Source organism: Strongylocentrotus purpuratus, unplaced genomic scaffold (genome assembly GCF_000002235.5).
Source record: "Strongylocentrotus purpuratus isolate Spur 01 unplaced genomic scaffold, Spur_5.0 spur5_scaffold_19, whole genome shotgun sequence".
NCBI classification, from domain to species: domain Eukaryota; kingdom Metazoa; phylum Echinodermata; class Echinoidea; order Camarodonta; family Strongylocentrotidae; genus Strongylocentrotus; species Strongylocentrotus purpuratus.
Genome location: NW_022145604.1, coordinates 11,675,495 through 11,697,205, shown reverse-complemented (window position 1 = coordinate 11,697,205; position 21,711 = coordinate 11,675,495). Strand labels below are relative to the sequence as shown.

Sequence of the window (21,711 nt, the reverse complement as noted above, 5' to 3'; positions counted from 1 at the left end):
CTAGCGACCAATAAGCCAGCGACCCCGATAAAACGTCGAAAAACGTCGATAAAACGTCGATAAAACGTCGAATCGACAAGCGAAAAGAAAAAATGTGCACGTTTCGGGTGATGATGGTATTTACGGCAGCAGAGTCTAACACAGTTAGATTTTAATGTTTTAAAAAATATTGGCTTGTACTGGTCCCAAGTTTTGGAACTCACTTCCTATCTTCTTCTTCTTGTTCTTCCTCCGCTTTTTCGGAGATCAGCGATCCCATGGGCCGCAAGACATATAACTAAACAGGAGCACAAGGTAAACATCAAGATTCAAGGTAATGGACTGATAGCAGTCGATCGCGATAGGTGCATTTTATGGACAAAGAGTAAAGTAATAGCCAGTAAACTTCTAAATGTAGTGAGTGGCAGTACAGGATCAAATGGGAGAAGAGTAGCAATGGTGAATAAACACGGATCACGGTCATCATATTGTGACGCACACAATGTAACTAGATCTGTCAGTGTCTTTGGTTTTAAACGCAAATTGAAATTACATTTATTGAGTAACTATGTCGACAATTAACGTAAAAATTATAGACTAGCTATCACCAGAATTTCTACGACGATACTCAGCATAGATCTAAGTCATCTAGTTCTTGGTCTAGATGCTGGGTGGAAGCGCTCCCTTGAATCCCTCCAGTGAAGTAGCGTCAAGGGTGATCTTCGAAAGTGCATTGCATGCAGTCACTGTCCATGGGAAAAATGAGTTCCGATAGAGATAATTCTCACCGTGGCCTTCACTTAGTTAAGTACTGTCCCAGATATTGCAATTTATGTTAGGATATAACTTCACCATATACCACTTTTTCATCCATCCTGGACAAAAATTGGATGAATATTGCCTAGATTTTCGGGGGGGGGGGGGGGGGGGCTGTATCTTTTGATAGAAACATTGGTGAGTCTTGAAATTTAAAATGTGTTCTTCTCAGTACTGATAGTTGATTTTTTTGTATATTACCCAACCATAATGATGAAAAACAAACCAAAAGGGCAAATTTAAAAATCGTTCAGACACCCTACTTTAGGGCTGGAGTGTATTTCTGTTTTCTCTTGCACAAAAGTCATTTCAATAATTTGTTTTCATAGATGTCCAGTAAGGACCGAGATAGACGTGGGGACTTTGGCCAAGTCCGTGACCGCGAGAGAAGTCGCGACTTGCACTCAGATCGTCACAGAGATCGAGGAGGAAAAGACCGGGAAAGAGATAGAGGCAGGGACAAGGAGCGGGAGAGGTCTGAGAGGGACCGCGATCAAAACAAAGATCAACATCGAGATCGGGATAGAGACAGGGAGAGAGACAGAGAACGAGAGAGGAAGAAGGATAGAGATCGGTCGAGACGATCATCCAAGTCACCAAGTCGAAAGTCAAAAAGGTAAGTAATAGATTGAGTGCCTGACTGGCCGCCAGCACTGTTTTACAGCTCTACAGATTTGTCAATTTTTGCAGTCATCTACTGATTTTGAACAACCCATTTTTCTAAAACTCACTTTTGAACTCTTTGGTTTTCTGTTTATATATTTTATATTTGATTTTTAATTTATGTCAAACTATGTTCATTGTAATTGATATGTATATTTATGTAATTTTGCATGTTTTTATCTGTGAATTGTATCGCAATTCAGCCTTTTACGGCTGCGAAGATATTTCTTAATAAACCTTGAATTGAATTGAATTGAATTGAATCGAATAAGGTGCTAGGTATGATTGCTTGAGGGTCGAAAGTCTTTCGGGACAAAGTCGAAGGCAACTACTTTGTCTTATACATCATTGATCACATCTTAGATTAAATTGAAATTGAATTGAAATTTATTGTCCCTTTCAGGAAATTCTTTTTTCACTGGTTTTACAGTCATTGTACATATACTGTACATCATACAAGAAATACAATAATAGCAAATGTAAATGTATATCATCACAAACATAATAACATTCTGAAAGTGATTGGAAACGTAACAATATATACATTGATTGCTTATAAACATAAACATAAACTGCATCTATGTTACCATTTCAAGTAAATATTCGAACATTAATGCCCCACTGTTCTACTTGTAGCTACTTGCTCCCTCTATATAGAAAACTTCCCCAATCGGTGCCTGTTGGTCCCCCATGATCCTCTTTTTCTTATGTTAGTTGAGAGCTGAGTTAATGAGATAGCCACCTGTCAGTGACCTCGCTGTGTGGTCTAATCCCTTCTGACCCAGTAGTGTTGACGGTCTTTAAGCTTACTGTGATTTTTTTTTTAAATTTAAGTAAATTAAGTACTATGAGTACTATGAAGTATGTCTCATCATTGAATTCATTGAAGGGCAGGTCCACTCCAAAAATAGCTTACTTTGAATAGAAGCAGAAACATTAGACAACCAATCAAACAGTTTGAGCAAAATCGGATAACTAATAAGAAACTAGAAAGTTATAAATTTGTAATGACATGAAAAAATCACAAGACAAATTGGGAACTCACTCATGAGTCTGTGGCGTCATTGCCCACTGTCCAATAATTGTTTTCTTTAAAGGCAGGCTTTACTACTTCAGCTAGAAGGGATTAGACCACCCAGGGAGCCAGCGAGGTCACTGTGACAGGTGGCTATCTCATTAACTCAGCTCTCATTTAACATAAGAAAAAGAGGATCATGGGGGACCAACATGCACCGATTGGGGAAGTTTTCTATATAGAGGGAGCAAGTAGCTACAAGTAGGACAGTGTGCCTTTAAATTGATAATATAAACTTCCCATTAGTAGTATTAACATTATTTTTCACTTGTAAATTTTAGCGTTAAGAAAGAAGAGGAGGAAGAAGAGGAGATGAAGCTGGAGAAGAAACAGCCCATTTCTCTGGAGGAGATGATTGCCAAGAAGAATGCAGAGCAGGAGGCCTTGTCTAAGGTGAGTCCAACATAGGAATAGGATGTTTGTGAAGTGCAGATGACACCTGACTTGAGAACATGAGAATAGAAAGAAACCGATCAATTATTCATGTAGGCCTTATCGACAGATATTTTTACTTAAATAATAAGCAATGCTTTAATTTGCCTATTCCTTTTTAAAACTATTGTACCACAGAGCCGAAAGTGAGGAAAAAATGTATTACAGTGTATGTAAAAAATAAAAATAAAAAAAAATAATGTAAAAATAAAATATATTATGTGCATTTTGAAATAAATGTTTATTTTCATATCATTTCATGTCTATTATCTGTATTAATTTATATGATATAAATATATATATATATATATATATATTATGATTTCCTGTCATTTTTCATGTGTCTAGCCTAAATTTCTGACCAAGGAGCAGAGGGCCAAGCTAGCCCTTGAGAAGAGACAGGCCCAGGTGGAAGCTCAGAGGAAGGCCTTGGAAGAGAACCGGCAGAAACAGGTGGATTTTGAGAAGATGGCTCAACAGGCTTCAGGTATGTGGAAGTAAAAGGGGAGTCCACTCTGTTAGTTTGTTGGTTTTTAAAGGGATTGGGTTACTTTGTCTCAGATTCTGAAACAAAATCTTGGATTTAGCTCATGCTGCAATAATTATCATAAACTTTTAAGTCAGTCAGGAACCCCATGACTTTTACAAGCCGATCGCATGTCTGATTAGCAAGATGTTTATGATTGGAAATTTTTTTAGGGCTTCAATATGACACCATATCACAGACACTGATAACACGTAGGGCCATGCATCTCAGATTTAACATCGTTAAAGGCCCACTGCACTACTGGTAGCTACTTGCGCCCTCTATATAACAAACAATGCCTAATCGGTGACCATTGGTCCCCCATGATCCTCTTTTTCTTATGTTAACTGAGTCAGAGCTGAGTTGATGAGATAACCACCTGTCCAGTGACCTTGTAGAGCGGTTTAATCCCTCCTGTAAACTACGGCAGATAAGCTTTAAACGATGCCTTTAATAATTACGAGAGAAGTTCATGGGTCATATTACATGCAAAGAAGGCCTAGAGAATTTTGCTTTGACAGGGAAAATTGTGGGAACGAGGAGTAGGGAAAGAAGGAGGATATTTTGATGGACATTCTGCAGAAATTGTTAGAAGAGAGAGGAGGGAAAGAACTGGGAGTGGTGCTAATAGAGAAAATAGAAAAATTAATGATTTGTGTTTAGTACAGAGCCAACAGTACAGGGTTAGGGTTAGGTTTAGAGTTAGATGTAGATTCACATACCATAGCTACTGTCGCTGATCTGAAGCATGTGTTTTAAAACATTTTTGGCTTAGAGAGTAGATTTGTGGCGCACCCACGTAGTAAATCCTTAACCCTTTAGCGACTAAACCCCCCCCCCCCCCCCCCCGAAACTGCCCCTCCTTTACTCACTGAACCGCCCGAAACCGCCCGGCCGTTTTCGTCCATTTTCACCGTGCTCTAGTATCCTTCTATGGGGTTTAACGTGATAATGTTTAAGTGCGTAATCCTTACGACGTTGACAGTAGGATTCTGCATAGAAAATAGCACATGTTTTATATTGTTCTGAACAAAGTCAAGATGAGAGCAATATTGCAACATCTTCCAGTCGGTGGAAGTTGTGGATAAAAATCAGGAATGCGGATTTTGACCTTTTTGCTGTCTTCCATTCTTGTGTTATCTTCCAGAGGACCCTAGGGAGAAGGAGAGGAGAGAACGGAGGGAGAGGAGAGAACGGAGGGAGAGGAGGATGAGAGAAGATGCCGGGGATGAGGAGAAACTCTCAAGAGATGAACTCAAAGAGAAGCAAGCAATAAAGGTTTGTCATTATGTTCAAGCAATGTTCCAGCTGCTTACCTTGTACACTATATTAGGCCTGGGAAAAAAAGATGTTGTATTGCCCTTTAGGTGCCAAAACATGGGTGGATCTGTTGGAAATCTTTTTCTTTTTTTTACCCTTTTTTTTTCCTTCTTTTTTCTCCCTCTCTGGGCTGATATTTCTCAGTTTTAAATGCTTTAAGATTTTTTTAAAAAGTCAACCGTAGATTTCAAGATTTTGGGGTCGATCCCAAAAGGCAATTGCAATCTTATATAGGATGCTGCCGGGGGGGGGGGGGGGGGGGGGGGGGGGGGGATGTTTCACAAAGACTAAGATTGACTTTAAGTTGACTAAACTATGGTAGACCATTCATGCCACTGGTTGCTCTCACCATTATGATCTTTATATAATTCAACTAAAATGAACTATAACAAAATGTACATTCTGTAGATTTGTGACCATGATTTGTACATCCCTTGAAAGACCAATGCCAGTAAATGCTGAGAGAGAACTGTTGCATGAACGGCCTGCTTTAGTTAAGTCCAACTTAAAGTCAATCTTAGACTTTGGTTTTGTTGTCACCGCAAACCACTAGAGCTGCATGTATGCTGTGACATTACTTCATCTCGTTTTATCTTTTAGGACCGTTACTTGGGAGGCGTCAAGAAGAAGAGGAGAGTGCGGCGTCTCAATGATAGGAAATTTGTCTTTGATTGGGACGCGGGCGAGGACACCTCGGCAGATTTCAACCCTCTGTAAGCAGCTTTGATTGTTTGATTGTCATAAAGAATTCCATGTTACATTCCGGCTCCTACTACCCCAGGGTCCTGTTTCATAGGTTTATTCCTATAGGAAATATATTTATTCAGATGGTCATATCTCAGCCAATACTTAACATATATATTCAATTGATTTTCGACATTATGACATTATTTTCTTTTGGAAAATGAAGAAAAAAAATTGAGAAATTCTAAAAATAGATTTTTGATAACGTCACCCTTCACCACTCAAGCTACTCAAATCGTGGCATTTAATTGGCTGAGAGCAAATTTGTCATGTAAATTAAGCATTTGTTATCGATAACAGGTTTCATGAAACAGGACCCAGATTCTGTTACTTCATGTTCAGGCATTTAAGCAGTCTATTTGTAGTTTGATCATTTTGTTTGGTGTATTTTGATGAAAAAATGAATTTTCCTGTAGTTATGTAAGGTGTTGAAAGTGCTGATCACTCGCTCAAAAAATCTTGTTTTCGCCCTGGCTTGTGCTTGTTAAATACCGACTACTTTAGAGGTGCAGAACTTTTAACGTCTAAAACAGAAATATGATGCCGTTTATTTAAGTGTTTTGTATCGTCACCATTGAAACTCACTTGTAGATACTGAAAAGCTGATTTTCAAGCAAGCGACGTCAAATATGACTATTGAATTGATCACAAATCATATACAAACAAGGTACATTAATAGTAAGTAAAGTAAAGTTTATTTAACCATAAAATGAAACATGTACAGACAAATGAGTAACATAGTAAACATAATACGGTAAAGGACACCCTTAGAAGCAAATTGCTTGTGGTGGGGCCTTAAAAAGAAAAAACAAACTACACATAAATTATACAGTTTAAAAACTTTAAAATAACATGATACAAACACACATGCACGCTCACACATATACATACACACATACATTCAAAATATCTTCCTCTGCTCAAACTTGTTTACATAAATCATTAAATAATAACTGTGTACATCGTACTTTAAATCGAGATAGAGTTGTACTTTCCTTAATATCCTTACTCAACTTATTCCATTCCTTAATGCCATTTAAATAGAAAGAATTTTGTGCATTTTTCGTACGAACTTTAAATAAATGTAAATCATTTTTCTGACGAGTAGAATACGAGTGAATATCACTATTAATAACAAAGTTTATATTAGGAATAGGTTTACAATTCAAGTCACTTTTCATTTAGACTATCATATTAATCACAAGTCATACATGTGTATTGATTAAATTGGTTTTTCATATTATTGTCAAATAGGACTTTAAAAAATTGATCACAAATCTTGGCTTTGTAATTCATAAATTTTATTTAGGGCATCATATCGAGGGTTCAGTGACACAAAAACGTAACTCCATATTTTGCCAAGAGGAGTATTTGATATCAAAATGTTCAGAAAAATGTGGGCTTTCCAGGAAACACAAAGACTTAACTCCACCCAACACCCCATTGAAGTCAATGGCTAGTGAAACATAGAATTAACTCCTTAAGGCCCAAGTGCTCAGTGACAAATAAATCACTTTTTCTCAAAATCGAGTTACGTCTTTGTGTCACTGACCCCTCAATATTTTATTTTTTGTTTACTTGATAAATAGGTACAGAGATAACCATCAGATCCAACTCTATGGACGCGGCAGCATTGCAGGAATAGACATCAAAGCACAGAAGAAACAGTCCAAGTTCAACCAGGAGGTCGTAGACACACGCAGGACAGAGCAGGAGAAGGACCAAGAAAAGTAAGCTGATCAAATAAAGAGGAAAAGTCCTAATCTTAATCCTAAAAATCCTAAAAAGCATACATTCAGGCTGAAATGAAACAACATAATGTACAATACAGTGCAGAATTTGTGATATAACATACAGTGATATGCACAGTAATATACAGGAGGAATAACATTGCTAAACAAACTCCAGCAAGGAAATGAGGAAAGACAGGGAAATTAAAAGTACCTCTTCTGAGAGAGCTCCACTGGTTGCCAGTCCGTCAAAGAATTTCTTTCAAAATGTTGTTAATTGTTTATAAATCATTGAGTGGTCAAGCCCCTAGTTACATAACAGAATTACTTTGACTCAAAGTCCAGTCACACAGTCGTAGCCTGCGCAGTTCCACAGATAAATTACTGTTCCAGATTCCCCATGGCAAAACTAAAGTAACTCTCGGGGAGCATGCTTTTGCTGCCCCCAAACTATGGAATAGCTTGCCAATAGAAAGACGAAGCACTCCATCTCTCAATGTCTTAAAATCCAAGTTAAAAAAAACATATTTGTTCATTTGAGAGATTATATTTTGTAGAATTTAGTTTTAAAAAAGGAGCTCTGAACCGGCGCAGCTGAATATATTTTGTATAAAAGCTGCGCTATATAATTTTATTATTATTATTATTATTATCATCCTTGCAAGGTCCCGACTAAAGAAGCAGAAGAACAGAGAGGACAAGCTGATCTACGATGAGAGACACTGGAAGCAGAAGAAGCTGCTAGAGATGAAGGATAGGGACTGGAGAATCTTCCGAGAGGACTTCAACATCTCCACCAAGGGCGGCCACATCCCGCACCCGATCCGCTTCTGGGATGAGTACGGCCTTCCCAAACATATCACCGATATCATTGCTGAAGTTGGTTACAAGGTAGGCAGCTTGACTTGACTTTTTGTTGGTTTTGTTTGATAAAGACTTCAAAAATGTATATAAAACATTAAAGGGATTGGGTAAACTATCTTTTGCCACATCTCTCACCCGATCCGGTTCTGGGATGAGTACGGCCTTCCCAAACATATCACCGATTGACTGACCATCTTGAATCATCACACCCTGTAGTCAATCAAGTTATTGAACTTTACTTGAAAATTTTGGGTATTTTTATTCATAAAGACCCGTAAAATGTATATAAAACACTTTATTTGAATCAAGGGCGGGGAGTGAGGGGAGAAGGATCAAATCCTGTGATCGCTCGGATTCTGAGACCTTCTGGCCTTCCCAAACGTATCTTTGAATCAGATATTATCAATATTGTAAACAAGGTAGGCAGCTGGAACTAAAAAAATAAACTCAAAGTTATTTCCATTTTAAATGGAGCAATGTTGATGGTAAATTCAACCTTGGTGTGAGTGAACGCAAAAGAATATAAGAAAAAAACATATTGGTTAGAGTTTAACAACATTTTATACGATAGGAAAGTAGTACATTTTGAAAGTTGAAATCACCATACATGTGGAAATTTCCAATTGGCTAATTGTGGATATGACTATTCTAATTTGAATTTCTCATTCACATACAAAGCTGAATTTTTGAGGAACTTGCTACTTATTGATCGTAAAGAAATCTGCTGAAAAGTGTTTGGTTCTTACTTTACTGATTTAACGGAGAACCAAATGTGATTTCTTCAAAATACTTTGCAGGATCCGTCGCCCATCCAAAGACAAGCCATACCCATTGGTCTACAGAATCGTGATGTCATTGGCGTTGCCGAGACGGGGTCGGGTAAGACGGCCGCTTTCCTCATTCCCCTGCTGGTCTGGATCTCCACGTTACCAAAAATCGAGAGGTAAGCAAAAAAAAAGGGTAGTGATTTTGTATTTGACACTTTTTATCCTTGCAGTTCATAATCTGCTATCACGTATTATTCAAATTAGGTTCAAATTAACATTTATTTTCTTTCATTCATTTTGCCAACATATTTGACATCTGTTCAAACGATACAATTTATACGTAGGAATATAAATGTAATTTAAGAACTTGTATTACAAGGAAGAAAGCGTGAATACAGAAAATACATAATAAACGTTTTGAATAGAAGAAAGGAGAAGAAGAGGATAGAGAGCTTGGAGAAAGAGAAAGGTAGAGGACTGCAACATTGTAGCAATGGAGTGTATGGCATGCATAAACAACATAATGGCAAGATATACAGTAGGTGAAGGGTATAATGTGGAAATATTTGACTGTGTTTTTATAGGATAATACTGGAAACAGGTTTGGTGTTATTAATTGAACAAGTGGGGCAGATTAAAGGCTCAGTCTTAGCCGGTAGGTAATGATGAGGTCATATGTCTGGATTGATCACCCCTTCTTCTGTATGGGTATCGATATAACAGTAATGAAAGACATTCTTATTGATGAGTAACATTTTTATAGCTTTAGAAGATGCAGATGAAATTTTAATTACCTTGGTCATTTGGCGCGATGGCAAAGTGGTAGAGCAGTGGTCTTGGGTTTGAAACCAGGTCGATGCGCTAGTGCCCTTTGGTAAGGCATTAATCTTCATTACCAAGTCCATCGGTAAGGACTGTAAGCCGTCGTTTAACTGGGCTGTACCAGAGGGCATCTTAACCATGCAGAGCTGCCAACTAGTATGGATTTCCTGTAATTGGTACGGAAATTAACGATCATTACCGAATGTTGTCTAAAATAACGGATTAAAAAAAAAAAAAAAATTCTTGCTGTTGCGTAAATATGATTGTATCGTAGCGAGTGCTGTGCAGTATGGCGGTATTCTCTTAATAGAAGCCAATTTTTCATGGAAAACTTATGTGTTGTTATGACATGATAATCAATATTTAGCAGCTTTGTGTGAGTAAAATCACCAAAATTTTAAACACTCATGAGCGCATGCATCTGCGCATTTTTGACATGCCATTTTTTTATAGATTTATAGCGCCGCTTAGGAAATTACTGATCTATTCCCAAAATTACTGGTTTTGAGCCTTGTGATTACTGATTTCCTGTTCTGGAAGTTGGCAGCTCTGCATTATTACTGGTTGCTTACAAGCATACACATGCTTTCTTAACAGTCAGGTAAAACAAACAAACAGTTAGATTGTATACTTTCATTTCACAAGAATGCAGCTGCCAGTTTATAAAGTATAAACCATATTGATGTGTGCTACCCAGTAGGAAGGAACCATTTACATCTATATACCGAGAAAACGATAATCAGCAGAATCCTTTGCCTTGGATGTAAATGTCTTTCCAGATTTTGTACCGATACCATTTTCTAATACCAAGTGTTGAAACAAACTGTTCTACTATTTCAATGGTAATAATAACAATAATCATAAATTAATTATTATTATTACTGATAATGATGAATTAATAAAGATAAGGATGATAATAATCATTAGAAAACAAAATAATAATAATTATAACAAAAACAATAATATTAGTAATAATAATGATAACAACCTGAAGTTTATGATGATGATGATAATAATATTAATAATGAAAATAATGATTATAATGAACTCAACCATTTATAGTTAATTTATATTGATAATTTTCAACAATGATTGAACTATTTTTACTCTGGTTGTCATGGTGATAGGGACGAGGATAAAGACCAGGGGCCTTACGCTATCATCCTAGCACCGACTCGCGAGCTGGCCCAGCAGATCGAAGAAGAAACCATCAAGTTTGGCAAACCCCTCGGCATCCGGACCGTCACCATCATTGGCGGTATCTCCCGGGAAGACCAGGGGTTCAAGCTCCGTCTGGGATGCGAGATCGTCATAGCGACGCCGGGTCGTCTGATCGATGTCCTTGAGAACAGGTACCTGGTACTCTGTCAATGCACCTACGTGGTACTTGATGAGGTGAGTTTTATGCGGATAGAAAAATCTTGTGAAAAGCTATGTGCCGTGACCAGGGGGATGCTTTACAAAGATCCTAAGTCGAACTTAACTCCAAGTTGGACTTAAACATTATGGAGAGCTATTTGTAGCCTTAAGTATAATATATGCAGAAGCAAAAATTCAAGTATTGTAGACTTTTCATAAATTCCATATCAAGAACATGACATCTCATTGATAATAAAAAATATGACTGATTTGAATTAATATTGTATGCCTTTAACCAAATCTTTTACAAAATGTTTTCAAAGATGCTAACGGCCTTCCATAATTGTTAAGTCCAACTTAGAGATAAGTTCAACTTGAGATCTGTGTGAAACGCCCCCCAGAAGATTGATCATTCACCACTACAGATGAACGTAAACAAACACCACTTGCAATTACAAGTTTACCATTGTTTCTGTGGTGTTTATTGTAAGGTAGCCCCCTTGAAACTGGCCACCATTTCTGCATTTGCACATAATTAGCATACCAGTATATACATGTATGTAATAAAATACATATTCGTAATAATATTCATGAATCTTGTATATTATTATTGTTGTTGTTGTTGTTGTTGTTGTTGTTGTTGTTGTTGTCTTCAACATTACTATCATCATCCATCATCATTATTATTTCTATGCTTCTTCTTCTTCTTATTATTATTTTCAATGTCCTGTACCTCTCAAAGTAGTATCCATCACAATTAGATTTTCTTCTTTTCTTACTATTGTTTTCTAGGCTTATCACATGATTGACATGTTTTTTTTTCTCCAAGATTCATCTTATTTCAGTTTCAGTTTCAGTTTATTAATATCATCATTTCGCAGCCTCTGCGAAATTGCCCCGACAATTTACAATTAAAAACATGTCATATTTCTTTCACAATTGTTTCAAGTGATACCAGTTAAAATACAATATAATTAACAAAGAACAATATGATTCCATCTCTTCTTATTAAATATCTTTATTTTCTTGCCGTTCAGAAGATCCTTGATTTTCATCCTGTGATTTATCTCTCACAATTATACTTACTTCTTGTTTTCCAGGCTGATCGCATGATTGACATGGGTTTTGAGCCTGACGTTCAGAAGATTCTTGAGTATCTGCCCGTGACCAATCAAAAGCCAGATTCAGAAGAGGCAGAAGACTCAGCCAAACTCCTCGCCAATTTTGCCTCCAAGAAGAAATACAGACAGGTTAGGTTGAAATCGTACTGTGAAAAGGCCTAATAGGAGTTGGTTTGTAGTCCGGTCTCTGTGTTTTACTGTAAATCCCTCAAATCTGACAGACATGTATGCTCTGGCAACAGTTGCTCTGCGCTTTGTTTATCAGGGATTCAGGGTTGGGTTATAGTACTGCAATTGGGTTTTAGGTTTGGTTCAGGTTTAGGGTTTAGTATTAGGTATAATGTTTATTCCAGGGTCTATTTGGTGGCCATGAGGACAAATCAAGCCAAAAAACGGATGAGATCTAAGAGTCAAAGAGCAGTATTTTTTGGTCAAGCTAATCAAAGAGAAATATTGGACTAAGAGTTCCTACATACTCCTATAACAGCGTCATGTACCCTTACCCCTTTCCTGGCTGCTATTGACTCAAGCATTCATGCTTATGATAGTTGGCCTTTGCATTTATCTTGATTCTTTGACTTACCTTCATACTTTCCAGTTTTTAATTATATATGCATTTTTATGTGTGTGTATTTCAGTTGTTACTCTTTATGTAAATCAATAATATTATATACTATTATTTGAATGTTTTTGTATTTGATTCATCAATAAATGCAAAAACATCTGCTAAAAAAAAATATTAAAAAATATTTGCATGTCTGGTTCAAAATTTCATGCCTTAGCCAAATTATGCATCCAAAATAATCATTATCATTAAACCAGTTGTACAAAATTTGTAACCAATCGTTTTTTTTTTAATATTTTTTATGAAACAGACGGTCATGTTCACCGCTACTATGCCTACAGCGGTGGAGCGTGTGGCCCGGTCCTACCTCCGTCGACCGGCCGTGGTCTACATCGGCTCCATAGGCAAACCAGTGGAGAGCGTCCAGCAGCTCGTGTACATGACCTCCAACCAGGAGAAGACGCAAAAGCTCATTCAGCTTCTCGAGAAGGGCATCGATCCTCCTGTCCTCATCTTCGTCAACCAAAAGAAGCGCGTCGATGCCCTGGCAAAGCGTTTGGAGAAGAGGGGCGTAAGTTGTAAAGAAAATTGCCCTCGTGTTGTCCGGTACCCTTCCCTCTCTTTTTCTTGGCTCTTTCCGCGACTCTGTCATTCTGTCAATCTCGCTCCTCCCATCCCTCCCATTTCTCCCCTTGTTCTTTTTCTTCTTCCCTTGCTCTCTCTCCTCTTCCCCGTCTTCACCATCACTCTCTCACTCTGTCTTTCTCTTCCATCCTTCACCTGAACTCATTCCTCCCTTCTCTCTTTCCTTCTCTCATGACTTGCTCTCCATTTCTCTTTTATATTTCTTTCTCTATCTTCCCCCCCCCCCAACTCTCTCTCTTTCTCTCACTCACTCTCCTTCACATTAAATTCTTTTCTGTTTCCTCTTTTTCTCCCTATATATGTACATCCCTCCCTCTTTTTCCTTAATCCCCTCTAGATTTGTCTTTGTGTTTTGCAACCTTCTCTTAAATTGAGAAACGAAAAATGAATGTGCCCACTACAAGCCAGTAAATTGAAAATATACATGTAGTCCCACATGTAAAGAACCACTTTTGGGTTTTCAGTATACACTGTGATTTTCATCAGAATGTTTTTTAATTTCCTTACATTTTGCCAGCCCCAAAAAGCTGATTTACTACATGATACATACCAGCTTCTGCTGCTTTTCATGAAAAATGACATTTACGATGCATGAATTTTGAATTTTAAAATTGCATACTAAACCTTTATTGAATTGAATAAAGAATTCAGATTTTCTAGCAATGTCTTCTTATAATTCTTTCTTGATAACTAGTTCAACGCAACCACCCTTCACGGAGGCAAATCTCAGGAGCAGCGTGAGTACGCCCTCGCGTCCCTCAAAGCGGGCCTCAAGGATATATTAGTCGCCACGGACGTCGCTGGTCGCGGTATCGACATCAAAGATGTCTCCGTCGTCATCAACTTTGATATGGCCAAGAACATTGAAGGTAAGCATACAGCAGGCTTGATTATTTCCAGATTTTTAGGGTTTTTTCCCCGTTTTTAAATTTTTTTTTTTTTTAAATAATTTTCCTGATTTTCCCCAATTTTCTTACTCAAAAAGTGGGGAGTGTTGTACGATGCCATTTTTTTTCTCCCCGGAACCTCTTCTTTTTTTTTACTCAAGGGAGTTGAGGAAAAAAAAAATATATTTCTTTTTTAGTCCTCACTATCACCCCTGGCATACAGCTGTACTTGCTTTATATACAGTGTGTATCTCAACAGCAGTTTACCGTTGAAAAAAGTCTCCCAGACTGAATATTTCACAAGTCTTTCAGGAAATTTTCTTATATCAAGAAAGGGTAGGGCCTCATCTAATTAGATGCCATTGAAATATAGTAAGCAAAATGTACTTGTGAACATTAATTATTTGTATATATTGATGAGACACTTGTTTTGCATGGTAAAGAAAGAATTTTCACTGTGACATGGTGTCATTCGACCAATGAGATTGCCTGCATTGCAGAATCTATATAAGTAATACGCTAAGGCTCCGCGGGGGGCGCGACGTCTCGGCGAGCCTTTGTATTCTATTGTTTTTTAATGAGATCGCCGACCCAAGTTGGTGCGGCTATCTCCTCCTGAACCCTCCCCTCGGGGTGCCCGTGCCCGGTGCCATCGTCCGCGGGAGAGTCTACTCTGTGGAATTGGCTATACTCCGCCCGAGGTCCTCCTCCGTGTCGACGTCCAGGGCGAAAACAGACGCGATATGCATAATGCAGGATATGCGTGACGACAGAGATACCTCATGGATATTCAACATTACATCCGTAGACACACGATCGATGACTATCCACTCACATTAAGTTGCGTATTAAATGCACGACGGACAGGGTCGGGATTACCCGAGTAAAGCATCTTTCTATAGGATATCCATTGTATAGTAGCTGCACGAGCCACAGAGATACACACGAAGCTTCCCGTCCACGTCCAAACTTAGGGACCTATTTCCATCATTATTGCCGCGATTTTTATATAGGTGTCGTGAATGGAGGTATGAAATGAAAGCTTATTTTGTGATTATTACGGCCATGCTACTAAATTTTGATTATCATTTTCTAAAGGAAAGTTTTCACAAGAAAACCATTGGACTGACAATTCAGTCGCAAGCTGCCTTCAGTCAGTGCAGTGCTGCTGTGCAGTGTGTGTGAGCTGCAATTTAACTCCAGCAAGCTCCAACACCGGCTCCGCGCACCGAAGGCGTCCGAGGCCTGCGGCGCCGGTGTTCGAGCTTTCTGGAGTTACACTGTGTGTGTGTGTGTGTGAGTACAGCTGAGCTGAGCTCGAGTCGAAGAGATTTGACACTTTGAAATTGTTATCTGTTGGTTTGCATCATTATTGCCGCGATTTCAATATAGTTTCGTGAATAGATTTACGAAACCTGAGCTTAGAATTAGTAAAAGTATTACTAATGTCTACGTTTTTAAACGACTGTCTGATTTTCTTGTGAAAATTTTACTTTGAAAAATAATTATCGAAATTTATGGTCAGAAATAATCACAATCTAGGGTCTATTATGTTACAGTTCTTGCATCAAATCAATGCATGAAAACTTATTTTTTGAACTAGAAAAATGTTTTTTTTTTTAAATAGGCAATTATGAAGAAGGAAACCTGAAACCCTGAGTTGAGTGTATATTTGTTTCAAGGGGCCATAAACCCCCAAAAGCTTGGGGGTTACGTTCTTCAAAGTTGGGAGGGGGGAGAGATCAGATCGCAGCGAGTTGAGTGTATATACAATATAGGCGTGGGGTCCACGGTTTCAAGGGGCCATAAACCCCCGAAAGCTCGGGGGTTTTAGGTGTTTAATTAGGGTCAGATGAGCATATTTTTAATACTTTATTTGTGACACTTGCGGGTCACTAATTGGCGTGGGGTCAATACGTAGAGTTGCGTAGTGTTGCTACCAACTACGCTGGCCTACGTTACTATATGCTGAGGGACAGAAAGGGGTACGCAAGATGAACGAAAACAAGTCAACATGTTTAATTTTTTCGCGTACTTTCAGCGTAGAAACTTGACGCAGAAAGTACGCCTTTTTACGCAACACTATGCTACCCTACGCCAGATCGTCAAAGCAGTAAAAGCTTTCCACACAGTAAGCAACCATATAAGCAAACCTGTATGCCAGCCTACGCATAACCTACGCAGGGACTATTTTCCCATTAATACGCAGCCTAATTTCTGCGTAGTCGGTACGCCACACTACGGAACTCTACGCAGTTCCAGTGGCTTAAAGAATAACTACCGGTACAGTTGGATCTTTTTTTAATTTTTTTTATATAAGGCCAAATTTTAAAAAAAACATGTTTAGCGTCCTGTGTTTTCGAAAAATGGGAAGGAGGAGGCCCTTTTTTTTTTCTTTTTTTTTTTTTTCTTTCAAAATGGCTGCTCAGTACATTTTCCCTGACATTCAGGCAATTTTTCAAGATGGCGGCCGACAATTTTTTTTTTTTCTTTTTTAAGATCAGAAATACATTTTAGCAGTGCTTTTCATGTTTTTTTTCTTTAAAAAAAAAAAAAAAAAAATCAAAAAAAAAATTCAAAAAAAAAAAAAAAAAATAGGAGAGGCGGCCCCCAGAAAGGAAGCGGGTGGGGACGCTGTTTTTTTTCTGTCAAAAAAAAAAAAAAAAAAAAAAAAATTCAACAAAATTTCAAAAAAAAAAAAATAGGAGGCGGCCCCCAAAAAGGAAGCTGGCGGGGAAGCTGTTTAAAAAAAAAAAAAAGGAGGTGGCCCTCAAAAAGGAAGCGGGCGGGGACGCTAAACATGTATATTTTTTTAATGGCCTGAATGGCAAATAAAGTTCTTGACGATCTCTATATATCTATTTACACCCCCCGCCCCCTCTAGAATCCCGCGGATTTCCGCGGGTCCTGCTAGTTTGTTTTATAATGCTTCTTATCAGGAGTGTCGTGGTTGAGTGGTTTAAGGCGCTTGACTGGAGATGCGAAGGTCGAGGTTCGAATCCCGACACAACACTTATATCCTTTCGCAAGATATTTACCTGCACTTGCTACTCTCCACCCAGGTGTTAAATGGGTACCCAGTATAGGATGCGAAAGTTCATGTTGATGCACTTATCAAATGGCGACTGGCTGGAATGCTCCCCAGGGAGTGGAAAATGTGCATACATTGTGTGCGGGTAAGCCTGAATCCGATGCCCGGCATAATAATAACATATTTGTAAAGCGCTTACTTAGACACATCGTTGTATCAATGCATTGGGCGCTATAGAAAAGCGCAATGTTGTTATTATCTATCCTCTATCATTCCAGACTACACCCATCGTATAGGAAGAACGGGTCGAGCTGGCAAGACCGGTACTGCGGTCAGCTTCCTAACGCCTGATGACAGCGCCATCTTCTACGATCTTAAGAACGTCCTGTCGGCGAGCACAACCTCCTCCTGCCCGCCGGAGCTTGCGAGCCATCCCGACGCCCAGAACAAACCTGGTACAATCATGCAGAGGAAACGCAAAGACGAAAAGATATTTGTCTCATAGAAATAGGGAAACGATTCTTTATCAGGAATGCCAGAAAATATGCAGAGGAAACGCAAGGACGAAAAGATATTTGTCTCATAGAAATAGGGAGACGATTCTTTATCAGGAATGCCAGAAATCATGCAGAGGAAACGCAAAGACGAAAAGATATTTGTGTCATAGAAATACGGAGGCGATTCTTTATCAGGAATGCCAGTTTTCAGACCACAGCCTTGTTTCATAGAAATAGGGAGACAATTTTTTATCAGGAATGCTAGTTTTTCAGACCATAGCCTTATTTCAGAGCCAGACACCTCCCCATTTACAGTAATTTTTGTTCAGGCTACATTTTGTACTGCACATGTGGGAACCCAACATGACAAAGTCTCTTTTCTGGTTGATTGGCTGAAACCAACTGGCATTCTGGTATTTATTCTTGAAAAGGTATTGAAAAGGTGCACACAGTAATTATACTTTGTTAAAAAATTGTCCAGGAAAAGCTTGATTTCTAGGAAAAGCTTGGAACAATCATGAAATGCAGAGGAAGTGGAGGAGGAGGATAAACCAACATGACTGGATGTGCAGACTATGGATGTATATTTCAAGAATAGTGCATTCCTCAGTTTTGACTTTTGAACATTGTGTGACTACCTGTGCTCAGTCTTTGCAGCTAGCATCCACATTATTATCAAAGATATTATTACTCCAGAAATAAAAACTAAATATGTGTAGTTTCAAAACATGACACAAACTGTGTTCATGCCCTGCTGTTGAACATGTTAACATGTAATTTCTTTTTGAAAAGAAGTCACTGTTGTTATTGGGATTGATGGGAAATGTTTTCAGTAATGTTCTGTAAGTATGAAACTTAGCGATGATTTTGGATATTATGAAATTCATGATCGTACCTTTGATACCGATCTTTGACTTTTTCCCATTTTGGTTCAAAAGGGATTTGTAATAAATTAATTTTGACGATCTTTTTAAAAATTAGTAGGCAAACCAGTTTTTATTATAGTGAGTTATGAAAGAGAAGTGGGGGCTATTAAGGGAAAGGAACACTTATTTCCCTGTATGTATAGTCCAGAATCTGCTTGGTTTTTATTTTGAAGCTCTCCAATTTTTGAGATCTCGCCCTTACCTGCTGGAAGACGAATTCGAGGATCACGGCATCTTCAGCTTGCAGCAAGTTGGGAGATATTGTTAAAATTAGATACGGCCAGATTCTGGGCTTTACATGTACAAGTGCTGGGTATTTTTAGTAAACAATGTTTTCTTGGATTACTTTGTGAAATATTGAGCAATTTGTATCATTTGTTTTTCCTTTGATTTGATCATAGATGTAATGGATAAAGGCAAATATGTTGATACAAATAAATGAAAAGTTGTACATATGTAATGATTCGTAGATCGATTGTTATTTATTCATGAGAAAAGGGAGGAAGGGAGGGAGGGAGAGAGGGAGAGGGAGGGAGGGAGAGAACAGTCGTGAAGAGAGAAGAGCTAGGAGATAGCGATAGAATAAGTGACAAGTTCATACTGTTCATACATATATTTCCTCCCCCCCCCCCCCCCCAAACCCATTACGAGAGAGAGAGAGAGGAAGGGAGGGAGAGAGAGAGAGAGAGGGGGGGGGAGGGAGAGAGAGAGAGAGAGTGAGAGAGAGAGGGAGGGAGAGAGAGAGAGAGAGGGAGGGAGAAAATGGAGAAATATAAGATAGAATGGAAGGAAGGACAGAAGAGAACAGTCATGAAGAGAGAAGAGGAGATGGGGATAGAATAAGTGACAAGTTCATACTGTACTTATATTTCCTCATTCCATCATTTTCCCTACAAAAAAATGCTAAAGCAGTTTTCACAATATGGTCCCTGGGGAGTGTTTCACAAAGATCCTAAGTTGAACTTATCTCTAAGTTGGACTTGAATAAAAAAGGAGAACCATTTGTAGCCTTCAAATAAAATATATTAAAAAGCAAAAATTAAAGTATTTTAGAATTTTTATAAATTCCACATCAAGAACATGAAATCTCCTTGATAATAGAAAATATGGATGATTTTGATCAATGGCTTATCATAATATTTAAGTCCAACTTAGAGATAAGTTCAACTTGGGATCTTTGTGAAACACCCCCCCCCCCCCCCCCCCCTGGTTATCTAATTACATCATGAAAGAATTCAATTCAGTTTGATTTATTGGGTAGGAACAAACATAAGTGTGCAATTAGCATAAAATCGTAAAAATCATTCTCTGGCTGTTCCCGTAAAAATAAGAAATGTCAAACTGGAACCAATTTGGGAAAGGTTGATTGTGCTTTAGTAAAACGAGTCTTGGGGGGATCTATGTAATTTTAGGGTAATGATTATTAATGTAAACATACACCAATTTCTCACTCTAATCAATCTTTAGACATTCACTAGAATTTAGAAAGCTGCATTCATCATCTTTCAATCATCTCAAGTTATACTATAAGTCAAGTTCAATCATACAATTACAAGATAGTTTTTCATTAAACTACAAAAGGATACAGAAATGAAGAGTTTCACTGAAATTTATAAAGTACATTTAATCTATAGACACAAACTCTGTGTACTAAAACAACAACTTGAAAATAACAGGACACACTTCCTTGAAAAGGCTGTGAGATGAAATCAATGACAATCACACAATTTGTCACTAAATAGGAAAATCCAAATATTCTTTTCCTAAAACACGTAAAAAGCAAATGTTGTCCTTTAAAATATGGCTGAATATCAAGACGGTATTCAGCGAGTACTGTTACTTTGATGAAGCACTTTCACAATGATAGAAAATATTATTGGTATCAGATTGGTAAAAGCTAAAATGCAAACTTACAAAGCACTGTCTAAGACAATGCTAATGTTACACGAAACAACAAAAATAATGGTAATTCACCATTGTATAAAAAACGTGGTTATTGTTTACATTCTATATGCATGATCAATACGAGTTTAAACAAGAACATAAATCTAATACTCATTAATACCATAACATAGTATATTCTAATAAATTGCGATTTGGAATATAATTTTGTTGATGATACTCTGTATCAAAAATGTATATATGTAAATCAAAAATATGAATCATAAACAAATAGTAGCACATCTAATTAAATACTCATGAATACCTTAACATATTATATTCTAATAAATGGCGATTTGGAGCATAAATTTGTTGAAATTACTCTGTATCAAAAATATAATACATCAACAAATATCAGCACCTCTAAATCAGAATATGAATATTCATGAAAATGACGTCAATTAATAGCAGTGCTTCAGTGTCATACATAAGAAAGAATTGGTGTATACTGTGAGGTTTTAGAACCAGACAAAAATAAGTCACTCGATCTTGCTGAAAGGCGACATGCACCATCACACACAGAAATTGGTATGGGACTACACACTCACAAATTATTTTTCCTCTTTTCCTGAACTTTACCAATTTTCTCTCAAACTATGACAGATATACAACGCGATAAGACAAATTATACAGTAATTAGGAATTATCAATGAATAATAATGGTGACTGCATCTACCTTGATTCTTTAATATTTACCATATACTTTCAGGTTTTTAATGATATCTATTTATTTGTTGTATTTCATGCGATTGCATCGTGAAAGAAACGTTGTGCAATCGATCAAAAAGGTTGATCATCAAGCATATATGTATTGGTGTGTATTGCAAGGTTCTGGAATCATCAAAATGATAAGAAATTTGGCCCAGTCTTGGTAAAGTTACAAGCACTGTACACAGAAAGATTTACATGGGACTACGCGACACATGCGCGACACGTGCGTTATATCTATCAGGTCCAAATAGATATAAAATTTTACCAAATATATAAATTAGTAGGCGGTT

General features: G+C 37.7%; 1 protein-coding gene across 4 annotated transcripts; it reads left to right on the top strand.

Annotated features, from left to right (window-relative positions):
* The first annotated feature begins 95 nt into the window (after nucleotides 1-95).
* Nucleotides 96-19,229, top strand: LOC584867 (probable ATP-dependent RNA helicase DDX23). 4 transcript variants are annotated; one of them, XM_030990309.1, is made up of 15 exons: nucleotides 615-782; nucleotides 1,125-1,411; nucleotides 2,815-2,926; nucleotides 3,314-3,452; nucleotides 4,639-4,769; nucleotides 5,412-5,524; nucleotides 7,145-7,285; nucleotides 7,951-8,176; nucleotides 8,947-9,092; nucleotides 10,866-11,133; nucleotides 12,198-12,347; nucleotides 13,094-13,354; nucleotides 14,123-14,297; nucleotides 17,625-17,836; nucleotides 17,918-19,229. In XM_030990309.1, the coding sequence occupies exons 1-15, from the start codon at nucleotides 717-719 to the stop codon at nucleotides 17,930-17,932; spliced, it is 2,442 nt and encodes an 813-aa protein (XP_030846169.1). In that variant the 5' UTR covers nucleotides 615-716; the 3' UTR covers nucleotides 17,933-19,229. The 4 variants fall into 4 exon arrangements, with proteins under 4 accessions (XP_030846171.1, XP_030846170.1, XP_030846169.1 ...); XM_030990311.1 differs by lacking the exon at nucleotides 615-782 and adding an exon at nucleotides 96-116 and having other exon boundaries at nucleotides 17,625-19,229; XM_030990310.1 differs by having other exon boundaries at nucleotides 614-782; nucleotides 7,151-7,285; nucleotides 17,625-19,229.
* The last annotated feature ends 2,482 nt before the right edge of the window (nucleotides 19,230-21,711 follow it).

Coding starts and splice junctions, on each gene's coding strand:
- LOC584867 (XM_030990309.1), top strand. CDS start 717: ATGCAGTCACTGTCCATGGGAAAAATGAGTTCCGATAGAGATAATTCT. Junction 4,770..5,411: donor AAGAGAAGCAAGCAATAAAG/GTTTGTCATTAT, acceptor TTTATCTTTTAG/GACCGTTACTTGGGAGGCGT. Junction 13,355..14,122: donor AGCGTTTGGAGAAGAGGGGC/GTAAGTTGTAAA, acceptor CTTGATAACTAG/TTCAACGCAACCACCCTTCA.